At 44.6% G+C, this 20,203-nt stretch overlaps 1 protein-coding gene across 2 annotated transcripts in view; it reads left to right on the forward strand.

Moving 5' to 3' along the window:
• The window catches only part of SNX24 (sorting nexin 24), a 255,214-nt gene that overhangs the window by 77,116 nt on the left and 157,895 nt on the right, over window positions 1-20,203 (forward strand). The window contains exon 2 of one of the 2 annotated variants that reach the window (XM_069753582.1): window positions 9,468-9,545. The exons of the other annotated variant lie outside the window; for it this stretch is intronic. Coding sequence (XP_069609683.1) covers window positions 9,468-9,545 — 78 coding nt within the window. The remainder of the gene's footprint in view (window positions 1-9,467; window positions 9,546-20,203) is intronic. 2 annotated transcript variants of the gene reach the window in all.

The raw sequence follows: 20,203 nt of genomic DNA on the forward strand, positions 1-20,203 counted from the left end.
TTGTTCCGCGTTTTCCGCTGCGGGTTTCCGCCTATACTATTGATGCTGCATATGCAGCAATATGCAGCATCAATAGTAATGTTAAAAATAATAAAAATTGGTTATACTCACCCTCTGACGTCCCGATCCCTCGGCGCTGCACCCGGCGGTCCGGTTCCAGAGATGCTGTGCGAGAAGGACCCTTCGTGACGTCACGGTCATGTGACCGCGACGTCACCGCAGGTCCTGGTCGCACAGCAACTCTGACCGGACAGCCGCGTGCAGCGCCCAGGAGCTCCGGACATCAGAGGGTGAGTATAACCAGATTTTTTATTTTTTAACCCCAAATATGGTTCCCAGGGCCTGGAGGAGAGTCTCCTCTCCTCCACCCCGGGTAACACCCGCACATTATCCGCTTACTTCCCGCAACGTGGGCACAGCCCCATGCGGGAAGTAAGCGGTTCAATGTATTCCTATGGGTGCAGAATCGCAGCGATTCTGCACAAAGAAGTGACATGCTGCGGGTTGTAAACCGCTGCGTTCCCGCGCGGTTTTTCCCGCAGCATGTGCACAGCGGTTTGCGGTTTCCATAGGGTTTACATGTTACTGTAAACGCTATGGAAACTGCTGCGGACCCGCAGCATCAAAATCGCGGCGGTTCCGCGGTAAAAACCGCTAAGTGTGAATATAGCCTTAGGGTTGGGATGAAGACTGGTGAGGTTAGGGATGAGGTGAGACGGGAGCGGGTCAAGCGTGCAAGTGGTGAGATGTGATCTTGACAGGAAGGTGGAGAGCTGATCTTCTGTCATGGTGGAGAAGCTGGTTGTGGAGCAACAGAGTTGAGCGGCTAAGAGGGGCATTGGGGGCTGCGGGCCAAAGATTTCTCTGATCGCATCAATCTTCTATTTAAAGAAAAAGGCAAAGTCTTCAGCAGAAATGAGAGGAGAGGGAGGAGGTGCTGGGGAACAAAGTAGAGAATTGAAAGTGTTGAAAAGCTGTTTAGGGTTGTGAGACAGGGAGAATATTAGAGATGTGAAGTAAGTTTGTTTTGCGGCAGTGATCTTGGACTGGCTGGGGACTGCTTGTATGCAATGAAGTGGTTGGCAGAGCGGGATCGCTTTCATCTCTGCTCAGCGAACCTGGAAACCTGTCTCCATTCTTTAGTTAGGCTGGTCAGCCAGGGCTGCCTGTTTGTACGAGTTTTTCTATGCATGAGGGGGGCGGCCGAGACGAGTGTTGCTGTTGTTGTGGTGTTATAAAAAGTGGCAGCAGCATCTGTCATGAAGGGAAGCTATGTCTGTAAGAGGGAGAAGGGACTCAGAGAGAGATTATAAATTGAGGTGTTTGAGATTTCTGCGAGGGTGAGTGAGTTTGTGGAGTGGGGGTTGTGCACTAGGAGAGGAGAGGGAAGGGAAAGTCAGTAGGTTGAGGACAGACAGGAGGAGGGGTGAGATAGTGAGATTTCTAAGGGAACAGAAGCTGGTAAAGATGAGGTCCAGTGTGTGACCATCTTGTGAGTGGCCGCAGAGGACCATTGGGTGAGGCTGAAGGAGGCAGTGAGTAATAAAAGGTTAGATGCAGCTGGGGTGGAAGTGTCAATGGGGATGCTGAAGTCACCAATGATGATAGTGGGGATGTCATTGGAGAGAAAGTGAAGTAGCCAGGTGGTGAAGCGGTCGAGAAAGGTGGAAATGGCTAGTTCCAGGGGGGCAGTAGATGACAGCCAGCTGGAGGTTAAAGGGGAATAGATGCGAATGGCGTGCACCTCAAACGAGGGAAGAGTAGCGGAGGGTGGTAGTGGAATTGGCGTAAAGGAGCAGGTGTCGGACAGGAGCAAGCCAACTCCTCCACCGCGTTTGTTGCTGGGGCAAGGGGTGTGGGAAAAATGGAATCCACCATAAGAAAGTGCAGCTGGAGAGGCTGAGTCAGAGGGGGTGACCCAGGAAGGAGAGTTTGTTGGTGATGAAGAGGTCACAGATAAACAACAGTTTGTTGTAGAAGGAGCATGCATTCTATAGTGCACCAGGTAGGGGGAGTGGGGGCTGGATGAATGGGTATGAGGTGATCATGGTTGGGAAAACGTGTAGAGCATCGTGGCAGGGGGTTAGAAATGAGAGTGGGGATGTGTTGAGGAGGGTCAGGATTTGGAGATACGTCACCAGCAATGTGGAGTAGCAGACAGAGCTTTAGAAAGTGAGAGCAGGATAGGACATGATGCGGCCGTGTGTGTCTGGCAAAAAAAGGATTGTATGTGGTGGAACAGTTGTGAGCAGAAGGTGAGATGGCTGGGGAGGATGGAGGGGAAAATTACTAGGTCTTTACTAGGTGGGATTACAGGAGGTAGGGAAAAATAGTCGTATGGGGGTGAAAGTGATAAGAAACCAAAACATTGTAGTGGTTTGATATTCCGTTACCTTACAGTCAAATTCCAGTCCAATTCAAGTCTAATTCAGAGTAATGTAATTAGAAATCTGTAATTTGGAAGATGGAATTTGAAAAATGCCTGAATCAGACTGCGTCTGGATCAGACGCATGGCTCTGAATATATGTGCTACTAAGAGCACTCAGCTGTGAGTGGATGTGGGGATGTGTGGCCAGAACACATGTTCAGAGTTAAACAAAAGGTCATAAAGGGGGGGGGGAGTGAGACTGAGCACTCGGGTATGTGTGCAAACACAGGGGCAGTGTAATACATTGTGGATACAGAGTGATGGCATAAGCACAGCATACCATAGAAAATCAATGCAATGTACAGAGACATTCAGAAGCTAGGGAGAGCTGTGGACATTCAGTTCATACAATGTATATTCCATTGATTTTCTATTGTATGAACTGAATGTCCACAGCTCTCCCTAGCTCCTGAATGTCTCTGTATATTCCATTGATTTTCTAGAGACATTCAGGAGCCAGGGAGAGCTGTGGACACTCAGTTCATACCTATATAATACATTAGACAATCATGGGATTTCATTATCCCTTGTGAGAGATGTACTCAGTCTATTATTGCATAGTACTGTAAACGTGGTATGTAGAGAGGAGGCCAAACTCTATTATCTGGCTGCTCTGCAGGCTAAGAGAGTTTTCCACTTGAAAATATAATGTTATTATTACATACTTTTCTCATCTATTACATAGTAATGATCTAAATACTCGATCATTTTGACAGGTAAATGTAGCTTACTGCTTTTCTATAGCTTCTATATATTTTCAATCTTTTCTGGCTTTAAAGGGAATCTGTCACCAGGTTTATCTACCCCATCTGAGGGCAAAGACCCTGATTGCAGAGATGTATATCTTACTGGGCTGCTTGTCCTTATTTTTTTTTATAAAATCACTGTTTTATCTGCTAGAGATCTACCAGCTCAGGTCTATAATAACCCTGCCCACCCCACTGATTGACATCTCTGTGAGTTTACTATTGATGCACCTTCATTGACAGTATGATATATACCTTGCTATATCTGGATCCCCTCATTATAGGAATCCATCAGTATTTTTCTGGATTGATTAACCCATGATATATGGAACTATATCTCCTTCTGTACGGTTGCACTTTGCCACAATCAAGATTTCATAAATTTATTATTGTCCATCAGTATTGTCAGCCAGGGCCGCCATGAGGGCATTACAGCCATGACTGGCGTATGGGGCCAGTTGTCAGCCGCCAGCGAGTGTGTGCTTCACCTACGTGAAGGGAGTGAGCTTCGCCCGCCGCAGGAGCGTGGCCAGGGAAGAACTCATGTTGTTTTTTTGTTTTGTTTTTTGAGAGCGGCGATCCAGGGGGCCCCGGGGCAGAATGCTGGACACGCTGGGGCAGAGATGCTGGACACGCTGGGGCAGAGATGCTGGACACGCTGGGGCAGAGATGCTGGACACGCTGGGGCAGAGATGCTGGACACGCTGGGGCAGAGATGCTGGACACGCTGGGGCAGAGATGCTGGACACGCTGGGGCAGAGATGCTGGACACGAGGGGCAGAGATGTTGGACACGAGGGGCAGAGATGCTGGACACGAGGGGCAGAGATGCTGGACACGAGGGGCAGAGATGCTGGACACGAGGGGCAGAGATGCTGGACACGAGGGGCAGAATGCTGGACACGAGGGGCAGAATGCTGGACACGAGGGGCAGAATGCTGGACACGAGGGGCAGAATGCTGGACACGAGGGGCAGAATGCTGGACACGAGGGGCAGAATGGAGATACAGGGCATGACTGGAGACACTGGGGGCATTATTGGAGCCATAGGGGGCAGAATGGAGATATACGGTATGATTGGAGACACGGTGCAGGATGAAAGACATGGGGGCATGATTGGAGACAGATAGAGCAGGGTTGGAGACAGATCGTGCAGGATCATGGGACAGGATGGAGACAGATGGGGCAGGATGGATACTCATGAGGGCAGGATGGGTGAACATATGGCTGAAGCCAGGAATGAAACACACAGGGCCAGGGTGGGGGATATTATTATTACCATAGGGGCTAATTAAGGGATATTATTACTGCAGTGATGTATTTATTTATTTTTTTGAGGACACTGTTTTAACCCCTTAGCGACCGCCGATACGCCTTTTAACGGCGGCCGCTAAGGGTACTTAAACCACAGCGCCGTTAATTAACGGCGCTGTGGAAAAAGTCCATAGCGCCCCCCAGAGGCCGATTTTCTCCGGGGTCTCGGCTGCCGAGGGTAGCCGAGACCCCAGAGAACATGATTCGGGGGGTTTTTAACCCACCCCACATTTGCGATCGCCGGTAATTAACCGTTTACCGGCGATCGCAAAAAAAAAAAAGCGATCTCTTTTTAATTTCTCTGTCCTCCGATGTGATCGCACATCGGAGGACAGAGAAAAGGGGTCCCAGGTGGCCCCCCAATACTCACCTAGCTCCCCCGATGCTCCTCGTGTCTCCCGGTGGGCGCCGCCATCTTCAAAATGGCGGGCGCATGCGCAGTGCGCCCGCCGGCCGGCACCGGGAGAATCTTTGGGGTCTCGGCTGCCGGGGGTAGCCGAGACCCCAAAGAGCACGATCGGGGTCGGTATTACCGACCCCTGTTTTGCGATCGCCGGTAATTAACTGTTTACCGGCGACCGCAAAAAAAAAAAAAAAAAGTAAAGTGTAATTCTCTGTCCTCTGATGTGATCGCACATCAGAGGACAGAGAAATAGGGGGATTCGGGGACCCTACAATACTCACCTAGGTCCCTGGATCCTCTTGCTGCTCCTCCTGGCCGCCGGCAGCAGAACATGGCGGACGCATGCCCAGTGCGCCCGCCATCTGTCTCCATCTGCCGGCCGGCAGGAGAACAGCAGTTGGGGCTAAAATTAGGGGTAGGGTTAGGGGTAGGGTTAGGGGTAGGGTTAGGTTAGGGTTAGGGGTAGGGTTAGGTTAAGGGTAGGGTTAGGGGTAGGTTAGGGGTAGGGTTAGGGGTAGGGTTAGGTTAGGGTTAGGGTTAGGTTAGGGGTAGGGTTAGGGGTAGGGTTAGGGGTAGGGGTAGGGTTAGGGGTAGGGTTAGGTTAGGGGTAGGGTTAGGTTAGGGGTAGGGTTAGGTTAGGGTTAGGTTAGGGGTAGGGTTAGGTTAGGGGTAGGGTTAGGTTAGGGTTAGGTTAGGGGTAGGGTTAGGTTAGGGGTAGGGTTAGGTTAGGGGTAGGGCTAGGGTTGGGGCTAAATTTAGGGTTAGGGTTGGGGCTAAATTTAGGGTTAGGGTTGGGGCTAAACTTAGGGTTAGGCTTCTTTCACGCTTACGTCGGTACGGGGCCGTCGCAATGCGTCGGCCCGACATACCGACGCACGTTGTGAAAATTGTGCACAACGTGGGCAGCAGCTGTAGTTTTTCAACACATCCGCTGCCCAATCTATGTCCTGGGGAGGAGGGGGCGGAGTTACGGCCACGCATGCGCGGTCAGAAATGGCGGATGCGACGTACAAAAAAACGTTTCATTGAACGTTTTTTTGTGCCGACGCTCCGCCAAAACACAACTGATCCAGTGCACGACGGACGCGACGTGTGGCCATCCGTCACGATCCGTCGGCAATGCAAGTCTATGGGCAAAAAACGCATCCTGCGGGCACATTTGCAGGATCCGTTTCTTGTCCAAAACGACGGATTGCGACGGAATGCCAAACAACGCAAGTGTGAAAGTAGCCCTAGGGCTAGGGTTAGGGTTGGGGCTAAAGTTAGGGCTAGGGTTGGGGCTAAAGTTAGGGTTAGAGCTGGGATTAGGGTTAGGGTTTGGATTAGGGTTCGTATTAGGGTTAGGGTTGGCATTAGGGTTACGCTTGGGATTAGGGTTAGGTTTGGGATTAGGGTTAAGGTTAGGGTTGTGATTAGGGGTGTATTGGGATTAGGGTTAGGTTTGAGGTTAGGGTTGAGATTAGGATTAGGGGTGTGTTGGATTTAGGGTTTTGATTAGGGTTATGGTTAGGGTTGACTTGGGGTAAGGGTTGTGATTATGGTTAGGGTTAGTGATTAGGATTATGGATGAGGTTGGGATTAGGGTTAGGGGTGTGTTGGGGTTAGGGTTGGAGCTAGAATTGGGGGGTTTCCACTGTTTAGGTACATCAGGGGGTCTCCAAACACGACAGCCAATTTTGCGCTCAAAAAGTCAAATGGTGCTCCCTCCCTTCTGAGCTCTGCCGTGCGCCCAAACAGTGGGTTACCCCCACATATGGGGCATCAGCGTACTCGGGATAAATTGGACAACAACTTCTGGGGTCCAATTTCTCTTGTTACCCTTGTGAAAATAAAAACTTGGGGGCTACAAAATCTTTTTTGTGAAAAAAAAATATTTTTTATTTTCACGACTCTGCATTCTAAACTTCTGTGAAGCACTTGGGCATTCAAAGTTCTCACCACACATCTAGATAAGTTCCTTGGGGGGTCTAGTTTCCAAAATGGGGTCACTTGTGGGGGGTTACTACAGTTTAGGTACATCAGGGGCTCTGCAATCGCAACATAATGCCCACAGACCATTCTATCAAAGTCTGCATTCCAAAAAGGCGCTCCTTCCCTTCCGAGCTCTGCCGTGCGCCCAAACAGTGGTTTACCGCCACATATGGCGCATCAGCGTACTCGGGATAAATTGGACAACAACTATTGCAGTCCAATTTCTCCTGTTACCCTTGTGAAAATAATAACTTGGGGGCTACAATATCTTTTTTGTGGAAAAAAAAATATTTTTTATTTTCACGACTCTGCATTCTAAACTTCTGTGAAGCACTTGGGCATTCAAAGTTCTCACCACACATCTAGATAAGTTCCTTGGGGGGTCTAGTTTCCAAAATGGGGTCACTTGTGGAGGGTTTCTACTTGTTATGTACATCAGGGGCTCTGCAAACGCAACATAATACCCGCAGACCATTCTATCAAAGTCTGCATTCCAAAACGGCGCTCCTTCCTTCCGAGCTCTGCCGTGCGCCCAAACAGTGGTTTACCCCCACATATGGGGTACCAGCATACTCAGGACAAATTGGACAACAACTTTTGGGGTCCAGTTTCTCTTGTTACCCTTGTGAAAATAAAAATTTGGTGGCTAAAAAATCTTTTTTGTGGAAAAAAAAAATATTTTTTATTTTCACGGCTCTGCATTATAAACTTCTGTGAAGCACTTGGGCATTCAAGGTTCTCACCACACATCTAGATAAGTTCCATGGGGGGTCTAGTTTCCAAAATGGGGTCACTTGTGGGGGATTTCTACTGTTTAGGCACATCAGGGGCTCTCCAAACGCGACATGGCGTCCGATCTCAATTCCAGCCAATTCTACATTGAAAAAGTAAAACGGCACTCTTTCTCTTCCAAGCTCTGCGGTGCGCCCAAACAGTGGTTTACCCCCACATATTGGGTATCGACGTACTCAGGAGAAATTGCACAACAACTTTTGTGGTCTAATTTCTCCTGTTACCCTTGTGAAAATAAAAATTTGTGGGCAAAAAGATCATTTTTGTAGAAAAAATGCAATTTTTTTTTTTCACGGCTCTACGTTATAAACTTCTGTGAAGCACATGGGGGTTCAAAGTGCTCGCCACACATCTAGATAAGTTCCTTAAGGGGTCTAGTTTCCAAAATGGTGTCACTTGTGGGGGGTTTCCACTGTTTAGGCACATCAGGGGCTCTCCAAACGCGACATGGCGTCCAATCTCAATTCCAGCCAATTCTACATTGAAAAAGTAAAACGGCACTCCTTCTCTTCCAAGCTCTGCGGTGCGCCCTAACAGTTGTTTACCCCCACATATTGGGTATCAGCGTACTCAGGAGAAATTGCACAACAACTTTTGTGGTCTAATTTCTCCTGTTACCCTTGTGAAAATAAGAATTTGTGGGCAAAAAGATCATTTTTGTGTAAACCAAAGCGATTTTTTATTTTCACGGCTCTACGTTATAAACTTCTGTGAAGCACTTGGGGGTTCAAAGTGCTCACCACACATCTAGATAAGTTCCTTAAGGGGTCTAGTTTCCAAAATGGTGTCACTTGTGGGGAGTTTCCACTGTTTAGGCACATCAGGGGCTCTCTAAACGTGACATGGCGTCCGATCTCAATTCCAGCCAATTCTGCATTGAAAAAGTCAAACGGCGCTCCTTCACTTCTAAGTTCTGCGGTGCGCCCTAACAGTGGTTTACCCCCACATATGGGGTATTGGCGTATTCAGGAGAAATTGCATAACAAATTTTATGGTTACATTTCTGTTTTTACACTTGTGAAAATAAAAAAAATGGTTCTGAATTAAGATGTTTGCAAAAAAAAGTTAAATGTTCATTTTTTCCTTCCACATTGTTTCAGTTCTTGTGAAGCACGTAAAGGGTTAATAAACTTCTTGAATGTGGTTTTGAGAACCTTGAGGGGTGTAGTTTTTAGAATGGTGTCACACTTCATTATTTTCTATCATATAGACCCCTCAAAATGACTTCAAATGTGATGTGGTCCCTAAAAAAAAATGGTGTTGTAAAAATGAGAAATTGCTGGTCAACTTTTAACCCTTATAACTCCCTAACAAAAAAAAATTTTGTTTCCAAAATTGTGCTGATGTAAAGTAGACATGTGGGAAATGTTATTTATTAACTATTTTTTATGACATATCTCTCTGATTTAAGGGCATAAAAATACAAAGTTTGAAAACTGCAAAATTTTAAAAATTTTCGCCATATTTCCGTTTTTTTCATAAATAATCGCAAGTAATATCGAAGAAATGTTACCACTAACATGAAGTACAATATGTCACGAAAAAACAATCTCAGAATCAGCGGGATCCGTTGAAGCGTTCCAGAGTTATAACCTCATAAAGTGACAGTGGTCAGAATTGCAAAAATTGGCCTGGTCATTAAGTACCAAATTGGCTCTGTCACTAAGGGGTTAAATGGGGGGGCAGTCCTGTTACTGTGTAGAGTGACACTGTCGCCTTTTTTTTCTTCATGTGTAATGTAGAAGTTGGAAAAAATTAAGTAATGTGTTCTGCAAGCAGAGCTCGAGATAACTGTGTTATTTCCTGGCTGCAGAGACAAGTCCTGGCTGGATTAAGTGATGACGGTCTGTGCTGGATGAAAGATGAAGGACTTCACCTAGAGACATCACTGGTGAGTCAGTGTGTTACCTATACACTGACACTATTCACTGTATACTATATACAGAGGTCCTGTGTATAATGTCACCGGTGATCACTGTGTAACCTGTACACAGACACTGAATACTAAGTACACATCTCCTGTGTATAATGGCACTGATGGTGATATTATTATTGTGTTTTTTTATTACTGATCAGTATTGTATTCAGTCACTATGTGGTGGTAATATGTGGTCTGGTCATGGTGCGGTGGTATTTGTTCCTTGTATGTGATATTATTCGGTCACTTTGTGGTGGTAATATGTGGTCTGGTCATGGTGCGGTGGTATTTGTTCCTTGTATGTGATATTATTCGGTCACTTTGTGGTGGTAATATGTGGTCTGGTCATGGTGTTGTATTTGTTCCTTGTATGTGATATTATTGGTCATTTTAAAAATAGAAAAATAAATAAAAATATACCTAAATTGTATTGCATATTTTAACAAATATTTAGTAGGTTACAGCAGAGTAAGGCCCGGCCAAAAGTGTCTACCGTGTTATGGTGGTGGCTTAAAAAATCTTTTGGCCAAAGCAATAGCTGCTGGTTATATGTGTGATCTGGTGATGGGAACTGTTAATGTGTGATAGGTGAGAAGTGGAGTTTTTCCAAGAGAGAGCGGTGGGACTGTGGACAGTTTGAGGAGTGGAGGCGGTGCTGGGGTAGAGCCTGGGCGGAGTCTCAAAGGGGCCCTGAAAATTTTGCCAGTATGGGGCCCCGAAATTTCTAGTGGCAGCCCTGCTGTCACCTGCTAGCAACAGAATATACAGGTATTGTTTCTGGTACTGCTGTGTGAGGTTTATAATGATGTACCTTCTTTTTGCGGGATGGAACTGTACTGACTATACTACAGTAATAATTTCCTGCTGATAAAACAGTGATTATATCAAAATTAAAGCAGGCAACCTAGAAAATTATACATTGCTGGAATCGGGGTCTCTCTCCCTACATCATGTTGTTCTCAAATTGAGTGGCAAAAACTGGTGACAAATTCCCTTTAAATGGTCCCTGTCAGTTACACAAGTTTAGCATAAATCAGTAGTATTGATGAATAAAGGAAACTTTAGTAATATGTCTTATCTGAAAAATCTGTTTCTTGCTTCACTTATGAGCCCATTTTTCTTCACCCCCTTCTCCTGAACTCGCTATCAATTCTGAAAACAAAATAAAACCGATATCCATCTTGGTAAAAACAAAACAGACTGCCAGCTCCGTGAGGTGTCTGGTTACAGAACACATTGAAGTCCATGGATTATATATATATAATATACATACACAATTTTTCTAGTAATACATTTGATGTTTGAAGAGTTGAGGGGATTTTTTAAATATAAAAATTTATACTTATTTATCCTCATGTTTTTGTTAGCTCTGGACTGTTTGTGCTTCTTTTTGTTCTACTAATTCGTATAGCAGAAAAGCACCCAAATAATTGACTATTTTAGATAATTTGAGTTTTTAAATTTCCTTACATGTCACCTTCTAAATACTTTTTTCTGTTTTTCCTTCAGTGCTTGATTCACAGCCACACAGCTGAGTATTTCTGTATAATCTATGCTTGCTTAAAGCCTGTGGAGGACCCTAGACAGTTGAAATCTTAGGCCACCTCCCAGCAAATCATTCCTAATGCGTTTTAAATTTACTATCAGCAATTTTAATATTTATTAATTTTTGTTGTGTTTAATAAAATGTAAGCTAATGATCTTTTCTTGGTTATAATGAAGTTTGATTAATATCCACCTCGAGAGTAGGCCTATATATACTCGTCCGTGCGCCCATAGCTTCCACTCATGAATGCTCTGTTATGATCTATAGTCTGTGATGAATTTGTGTCCAATTACTTCTCCTCCACTGCCACTCCCCGTTCTGGCCAGTCGGTTGCCACGCCTGGTAACACAGATGCCCTTCCTCTACTTCTTGTGAATTCTCAAATGTACCTGACGATGGCTGAGGCTTCATTTCACTTCCACTTGCTGTACTGTTCTCCATTGATCTAGCTGGCCTCCAATGTCATCTGGCTGGGCCAGCACACAGATTGTCAATTTCCTTCAATATTACATCAGTATTGTTTTTCATCTGTTGCGTGGGGCCCCTAAAGGATGTGGGGCCTGTAGGCCGATGCCTACGATGCCGTATTGGCAATCCTGGACTGTATATATGAGCTATTCTCTACCCACCAGCTCAGAGAGAACTGAAAATTAGAGACTGCGCCTACTGAGTGGAAAACTGATAAAAAATACAGGATACAGGTCACATAATCTTCATAATATTGCAGGATGCCTCTTGGGCACAAGTTTTAAAAAGTGCACAGATAAAAATGGGCATTAATGACTATTTAAACTGCATGCTATAGCTCTTTGACCCTGTTCACATATGTCAAGTCTGACTTGGATTTCAGCACAGCATCTGATGAGTTTCCGCATCCCATGCATGTGAATAGTTTCCACAACCATGGCACACGCAACAGAAATATATCTTCATGCATTGATGCTACTCATGCCTGATGGAAATGCAGAGGATTAGCGCCATCACGTGACAGTGGGGCTGATCCTCCTATGGATCTACTGCCACATACACTTTTCTTGTGGATTTTCACTTTGGATTTCTCAACTTTCATTATAAAAACTGAAAAAGGTGGGAGATGAGTGTGTGAAATCTTTGAAGAATTCTACATGTAATATCCAAATTATGTTGTGGGTTATTTTCAAGGTCGCCTTGGAAAATGTCCATCCCATGTGGACCCGATCTAATGTCAGTAGACTGATGTGGATCGGATGGCCGTCTATCATAGGTTACAAAAAAAGAATGTAAGTTCACAACATGGGAAGTTTAGCAAACCCCCAGACTTGATGAGCGGGTCAGGAAGTAGTAACACTTAGGCCGGGATCACACATGTGAGAAGTACGTCCGAGTCTCGCATGGTAATACCCGACATTGCCGCCGTCACTCAGGAGCGGAGCTTCGGCCGCATAGCAATACATGGAGCCAATGCTCCGCTCCTGAGTGACGGCGACAATGCCGGGTATTACCATGCAAGACTCGGACGTATTTCTCGCATGTGTGATCCCGGCCTTAGTCTTTTATTAGTAAAAGTTCTATGAGAATTACACGTGAGGATGGGGTTCGCTAGAAACCTTGGATATATTTTGACAAATTTTTTTTCATACTTCTAGTTAAAATTAGAAGTGTTCACAGTGAATATTTCAGATGATTGCATGAATCGGAAAAGTTTTGCGCACCATTTTTCAAATGAGTTTTTGCAGTAATTCCAGGGATTTAGTTTAGGACTAGAAGAGGCCATGAACTCGCCCTTTTAATTTTTTCCCGTCTTGAAAATCCACCGGGTTTAATTTTTAGATCTTGCATCTTACTCTTTTGTTCAAGTAGAGAGTGAACTCCTGTACACCTGATAAAATAATTCTGTCTGCCCGGCCGCCTTTTATTTATGATATCAGGAAAAGAGCAATGTTTTGTTGCTGCTGTGGTCAAAACAGAAGAGACCCTGCTTGTTCACAAGTGCCCAAAGCCTACAGATAAGAGGTGCAAAATAATGGAGTACAATAGAAAGAGTGTGCGGTAATTATTTGTGGCTTGTCAAATGCAGACCTTTCAAGCCCCCAGTGATTCAAATCTTGGGAGTCTGCACAATTCACTAGACTAACCCAAGCTACCATCAGAGGAATCTAACCAGGATCCTGCGACACCGCTGAAATTGCTTCAGTTTGTCATGCACTGGGCATGCCAGCTCCACACAATATCATTTACTTGCAAATGGGCCTGGCTCTTGAGTCCTCTGGTATCTGACTCCTGGCCTGCAATTTGTCATGTTGGTGGCATTATCAGTGTACGGTTATTTTAATACACCCTGATTGTTCAGGGAAGCAAAGAATATCTGACACGCGGAGATTGAACAAAACAGACTTGAAAGGACCTTACTATGACCACTTATGAATAAGGCAGGTAAACTCAAGACTTAACAAAGAAATAGGTTACATTAGTTTCACCACAGTCCAGTCTTTCAAAATTCACAATCAGTAAAAAAAAAAAAAGTATCTTTGCTGCATAAAGGGGTTACTCTTGATTATTTAATCATTCTTGGTCAATTCTGACTACATACTTAAAAAAATAAATAAATAAATAAATCTCACACTGTACCTTAAATGTTACTACAGGGATAAAATCCAATAACGTCAGATTCTGCCAATAACTGTGTTATGTAATATTAATCATTTTTACTCTAGACAGTAAAATTGTTTTAGGCCTCATTCAAACGTGTTTTTCAAGTGCGCAAAAAAATTATACCCCAATGTCTTGGATCCTTGTGTCATGGGTGTTTGGCCCAGCGTGTCGTGGGTGTTTGGTCAGCGTGTCGTGGGTGTTTGGGCCCGTGTGTCATGGGTGTTCGGGCCCGTGTGTCATGGGTGTTTGGGCCCGTGTGTCATGGGTGTTTGGTTAGCGTGTCATGGGTGTTTGAGCCAGTTTGTCATGGGTGTTTGGTCAGTGTGTCATGGGTGTTTGGTCAGTGTGTCATGGGTGTTTGGTCAGTGTGTCATGGGTGTTTGGGCCAGCGTGTCATGGGTGTTTGGGCCCCTTTGTCATGGGTGTTTGGGCCCGTGTGTCATAGGTGTTTGGGCCCCTTTGTCATGGGTGTTTGGGCCCGTGTGTCATGGGTGTTTCACCCAGCGTGTCATGGGTGTTTGGTCAGCGTGTCATGGGTGTTTGGTCAGCGTGTCATGGGTGTTTGGTCAGCGTGTCATGGGTATTTGGGCCAGTGTGTCATGGGTGTTTGGGCCAGTGTGTCATGGGTGTTTGAACACATATATAGAAAAACGGCTTAAAAAGCCTCAGCCAGCTCACCAACCAGACCAGCAGGTACGGAGCGCAGGAGTTCGTCCTGACCTGAACGTCCAGCAGCAGCAAATCCAATAGAAGATAAGTACTCCAGCTCCGATAAAAAAGGGAAGTCTTTATTAATCCAAAATGGTTAAAACATAATCCTTACAGTCGGTGGACCAAATAGGTGTTTGTAATAATTTATGGCAATGCGTTTCGACCTGGATCGGTCTTACTCATGCCTAACTGTAAGGATCATGTTTTAACCATTTTGGATTAATAAAGACTTCACTTTTTTATCGGAGCTGGAGTACTTATCTTCTATTGGATTTGCTGTCATGGGTGTTTGGTCAGCGTGTCATGGGTGTTGGGTCAGCGTGTCATGGGTGTTGGGTCAGCGTGTCATGGGTGTTGGGTCAGCGTGTCATGGGTGTTGGGTCAGCGTGTCATGGGTGTTGGGTCAGCGTGTCATGGGTGTTGGGTCAGCGTGTCATGGGTGTTGGGTCAGCGTGTCATGGGTGTTGGGTCAGCGTGTCATGGGTGTTTGGGTCAGCGTGTCATGGGTGTTTGGGTCAGCGTGTCATGGGTGTTTGGGCCCGTGTGTCATGGGTGTTTGGGCCCGTGTGTCATGGGTGTTTGGTCAGCGTGTCATGGGTGATTTTCACATATGGATAAATAAATTACAAAGATTCTTCAATTCTTTGCAATGTTCAACACTGACACAACACTGACGCGGACAGATGACGTACAGATGCCAACTGTGTGTGTTTCACAGACCAATAGACTTGTATAGGCACCTTTTATTTGGGCTGCCAGTAAAAAAATGGACATTTTTCTGTGCTTTTTTTTTTTTGCTCGGAATACCAGCATGGATAATAATGGGTACGTGTTCTGTCCATTGAACATGTAAGTGAAAAATGAATGTGTGAATGATGCCTTAAAGGTAACCTGTCAGCACGATTTAGCAATGTAAATTAAAGGCATGCTCATAATGGTGCTATAATACTGATACATTGCACCTTTATGTGCACAACGGTGGGGCTGTGGGTAGTAGAGTCTTCTCCGCCTGCTAAAGACCCTCCTCCATCCTATGAAAAATCAATGACCTGCCTCCTGGTTGAAATTTTGCGTCGCTGTTGTCATTGGTGGGCTGGGTTACCTCATCACAAGCCAGTTTGTATCATCTGGTGCATGGACAGTAAATAAGTGGCTGATCCGTGGCAGGCTCACAGACAATGAATGGGGCAGTGGTGTTCATGTTTGGCCATGTAACTCCATTTAATAGCAACTGCAGCTAGGAATGATGGTGTCATGGGGCTGTCAGCGTCCTGGTGTTGAGACCCTTAGTGATCAGACATTTATCCCCTATAAGGCAAATAGAGGATAAATATATTTTGTGGGAAATCTCTTTCAGTGATATACAATTTTTAATGTCCGAATGGACTCTCTCCGGGAATGTCAGAGCACATATTATTTTACATTTGACAAAGTCTGATCTATACATAATTTTTTTGTTCTGAAATCTATAATTGATTGCTGGTATGAAGTACCCAAGCCTGCAGCACGGCCTGCAGAATCCTGCTGACATCAATCGATTAGCGCGGAGGTGTTAATGCTAGCGATTTCATTCAAAGAACATTTAAAATGTCAGTAATCTGTTGCTAAAATCTGTCAGATCATGGGCTCTTGTTATATCGTACATGCTGTCTCTGATTAACAAGCTGCTCTCACCGGATTTAGTGGAAACCTTTTCACACTTGCAGTCATGTGAAGGATGAGGAATAGCTTGCCGTCAGCGCCCTGTGCAGCAATGTGGAAGACATGGGAAGGTTTTAATATTTTATTTTTGCTTTTCTGTTTGTCCGGCCTCTGTGGAATTTAGCCAAGCCCTCCACACCAAAGATTTAACTCCACCTGATGTCCCGTGTAGCGTAAAATGGCAGCTAAGTGACCAGAAGGTTCCCAGAAGCTAGCAAAATAATGTTCTTGTCAATGTCAATCCCTTGATTTTTTTTTTTGATTTTTTTTTTTTTAGTTGGCAGATAATTATTTTTTTACTGTTTTAAAAAACATTTAGGAATTCTATTCTCTCTGCCTGTAGAAAAATAGGTTCATTCTCCACAGGAGACTTTCTTACCATGAGAACCAGAAATCTGTGCAACATCTGACCTCAGGACATGGTCACAGCCAGAGCAGTCGGTGGTTTACAGCCAAACGCAGAAGCTAGTCACATCCAGAGCAGTCTGTGGTCTACAGAAGACCTCAGGAGCTGGTCACATCCAGAGCAGTCTGTGGTCTACAGCCAACCTCAGGAGCTGTTCACAGCCAGAATAGTCTGTGGTTTAATGCTGATCTCAGGAGCTGGTCACAGCCAGAGCAGTCTGTTGTCTACAGCAGACCTCAGGAGCTGGTCACAGCCAGAGCAGTCTGTGGTCTACAGCAGACCTCAGGAGCTGGTCACAGACAGAGCAGTCTGTGGTCTACAGCAGACCTCAGGAGCTGGTCACAGACAGAGCAGTCTGTGGTCTACAGCAGACCTCAGGGGCTGGTCACATCCAGAGCACTCTGTGGTCTACAGCAGACCTCAGGGGCTGGTTAAAGCCAGAGCAGTCTGTTGTCTACAGCTGACCTCTTGAGGTCAGCTGTAAAGCACAGACTGTTCTGGCTGTGACCATCTCAAGAGATTGTCATAGCCAGAACAGTTGGTGGTTTACAACTGACTTCAGAAAATAGTCACAGTCAAAGCAGTCGGTGGTATACACCCGACCTCAGGAGCTGGTCACAGCCAGAGAACTTGGTGCTTTTCAGCCGCCATCACACACAACAGTCGGTGGTTTGCAAAAAGGTTTAGATGCATTTTAAAAAAAATTTAAAAATTTGCATAAATACTTATGGAAAAGTTGTAAACTTCTTGATCTGAATGTTGATCCTGTTAATCAACATTTGGGATCAAGAGGGAAAAACTTGCTCTTAGGGCAGCCTGGATCATGCGTCATGGATGAACCTAAACTCCGTTCCCTTTATCATCTTCTGTTCCTCCTTTGAACTTGATGAACATGTGGGGTTTTTTTTTCAGCTGGACTAACAATCGAACTACATACAATGTGCATTTTTCATTATTTGGGAGGTCTGCTTTATCTTAACACATTTGTATCCATATCGTGTCTGATATCCAGCAAGCAGAAATGGAACCTCAAAGGACAACAGATATTCTGGATACTTTATGCCAAGAAATACTTGTGCCTTTCTAGCTGGCATAAAATTGCTAACCCTAATAAGCCCAGTGGGCGCATATCATGCCATGGGGCCCTATGTACCTGGTAATAAGATTGTACTTTGGTATATGGTGGGCTCGTACGTGCATACCCTCTACTTTAATCTATATAACCAAAAACTCAGAATCCCAGAAAAAGAGTAGTGAAATAAAAAAAAATGTAATTCACTTCTCGTTTTCTCAAATTTAAGTTCTATTCCTAGTTTGTGGTTACATACTCTATAGTGAAGTGTTTATCCATCACACTTTGGTAATAAGTTAAAGGGACATTTTTTTGTTGATACCCTGATCCTCTGAAAATAAGCTCTACCCCGGAAATCAGCCCTAGTAATTTTTCGACTTTTTGTAATCGGCTGGGAATATAAGCCCTACTCCAAAAATAAGCCCTAGTTGCGGTTCAATCAGGAAGTGTCCAGGCAACTAAAGAAGTTGAAAACAACCAGATCCTTAACCCCTTTACCCCCAAGGGTGGTTTGCACGTTAATGACCAGGCCAATTTTTACAATTCTGACCACTGTCCCTTTATGAGGTTATAACTCCGAAACGCTTCAACGGATCCTGGTGATTCTGACATTGTTTTCTCGTGACATATTGTACTTCATGATAGTGGTAAAATTTCTTTGATAGTACCTGCGTTTATTTGTGAAAAAAACGGAAATTTGGCGAAAATTTTGAAAATTTCGCAATTTTCAAACTTTGAATTTTTATGCAATTAAATCACAGAGATATGTCACACAAAATACTTAATAAGTAACATTTCCCACATGTCTCCTTTACATCAGCATAATTTTGGAACCAATTTTTTTTTTTGTTAGGGAGTTATAAGGGTTAAAAGTTGACCAGCAATTTCTCATTTTTACAACACCATTTTTTTTTAGGGACCACGTCTCATTTGAAGTCATTTTGAGGGGTCTATATGATAGAAAATGCCCAAGTGTGACACCATTCTAAAAACTGCACCCCTCAAGGTGCTCAAAACCACATTCAAGAAGTTTATTAACCCTTCAGGTGTTTAATAGGAATTTTTGGAATGTTTAAATAAAAATGAACATTTAACTTTTTTACACAAAAAATTTACTTCAGCTCCAATTTGTTTTATTTTACCAAGGGTAACAGGAGAAATTGGACCCAAAAAGTTGTTGTCCAATTTGTCCTGAGTACGCTGATACCCCATATGTGGGGGGGAACCACCGTTTGGGCGCATGGGAGGGTTCGGAAGGGAAGGAGCGCCATTTGGAATGCAGACTTAGATGGAATGGTCTGCAGGCGTCACATTGCGTTTGCAGAGCCCCTAATGTACCTAAACAGTAGAAACCCCCCACAAGTGACACCATTTTGGAAAGTAGACCCCCTAAGGAACTTATCTAGAGGTGTGGTGAGCACTTTGACCCACCAAGTGCTTCACAGAAGTTTATAATGCAGAACCGTAAAAATAAAAAATCATATTTTTTCACAAAAATTATATTTTTGCCCCCAATTTTTTATTTTTCCAAGGGTAAGAGAAGAAATTGGACCTCAAAAGTTGTTGTCCAATTTGTCCCGAGTACGCTGATACCCCATATGTGGCAGTAAACCACTGTTTGGGCGCATGGGAGAGCTCGGAAGGGAAGGAGCGCCGTTTGACTTTTCAATGCAAAATTGACAGGAATTGAGATGGGACGCCATGTTGCGTTTGGAGAGCCACTGATGTGCCTAAACATTGAAACCCCCCACAAGTGACACCATTTTGGAAAGTAGACCCCCTAAGGAACTTATCTAGATGTGTGGTGAGCACTTTGACCCACCAAGGGCTTCACAGAAGTTTATAATGCAGAGCCATAAAAATAAAACTAAATTTTTTTCCCACAAAAATTATTTTTTAGCCCCCAGTTTTGTATTTTCCCTAGGGTAACAGGAGAAATTGGACCCCAAAAGTTGTTGTCCAATTTGTCCTGAGTACGCTGATACCCCATATGTGGGGGGGAACCACCGTTTGGGCGCATGGGAGGGTTCGGAAGGGAAGGAGCGCCATTTGGAATGCAGACTTAGATGGAATGGTCTGCAGGCGTCACATTGCGTTTGCAGAGCCCCTAATGTACCTAAACAGTAGAAACCCCCCACAAGTGACCCCATATTGGAAACTAGACCCCTCAATGAACTTATCTAGATGTGTTGTGAGAACTTTGAACCCCCAAGTGTTTCACTACAGTTTATAACGCAGAGCCGTGAAAATAAAAAATCTTTTTGTTTTCCCACAAAAATTATTTTTTAGCCCCCAGTTTTGTGTTTTCCCAAGGGTAACAGGAGAAATTGGTCCACAAAAGTTGTTGTCCAATTTGTCCTGAGTACGCTGATACCCCATATGTTGGGGTAAACCCCTGTTTGGGCACACAGGAGAGCTCGGAAGGGAAGGAGCACTGTTTTACTTTTTCAACGCAGAATTGGCTGGAATTGAGATCGGACGCCATGTCGTGTTTGGAGAGCCCCTGATGTGCCGAAACAGTGGAAACCCCCAATTATAACTGAAACCCTAATCTAAACACACCC

This window comes from Ranitomeya imitator, chromosome 1 (assembly GCF_032444005.1).
Source record: "Ranitomeya imitator isolate aRanImi1 chromosome 1, aRanImi1.pri, whole genome shotgun sequence".
Taxonomy (NCBI): domain Eukaryota; kingdom Metazoa; phylum Chordata; class Amphibia; order Anura; family Dendrobatidae; genus Ranitomeya; species Ranitomeya imitator.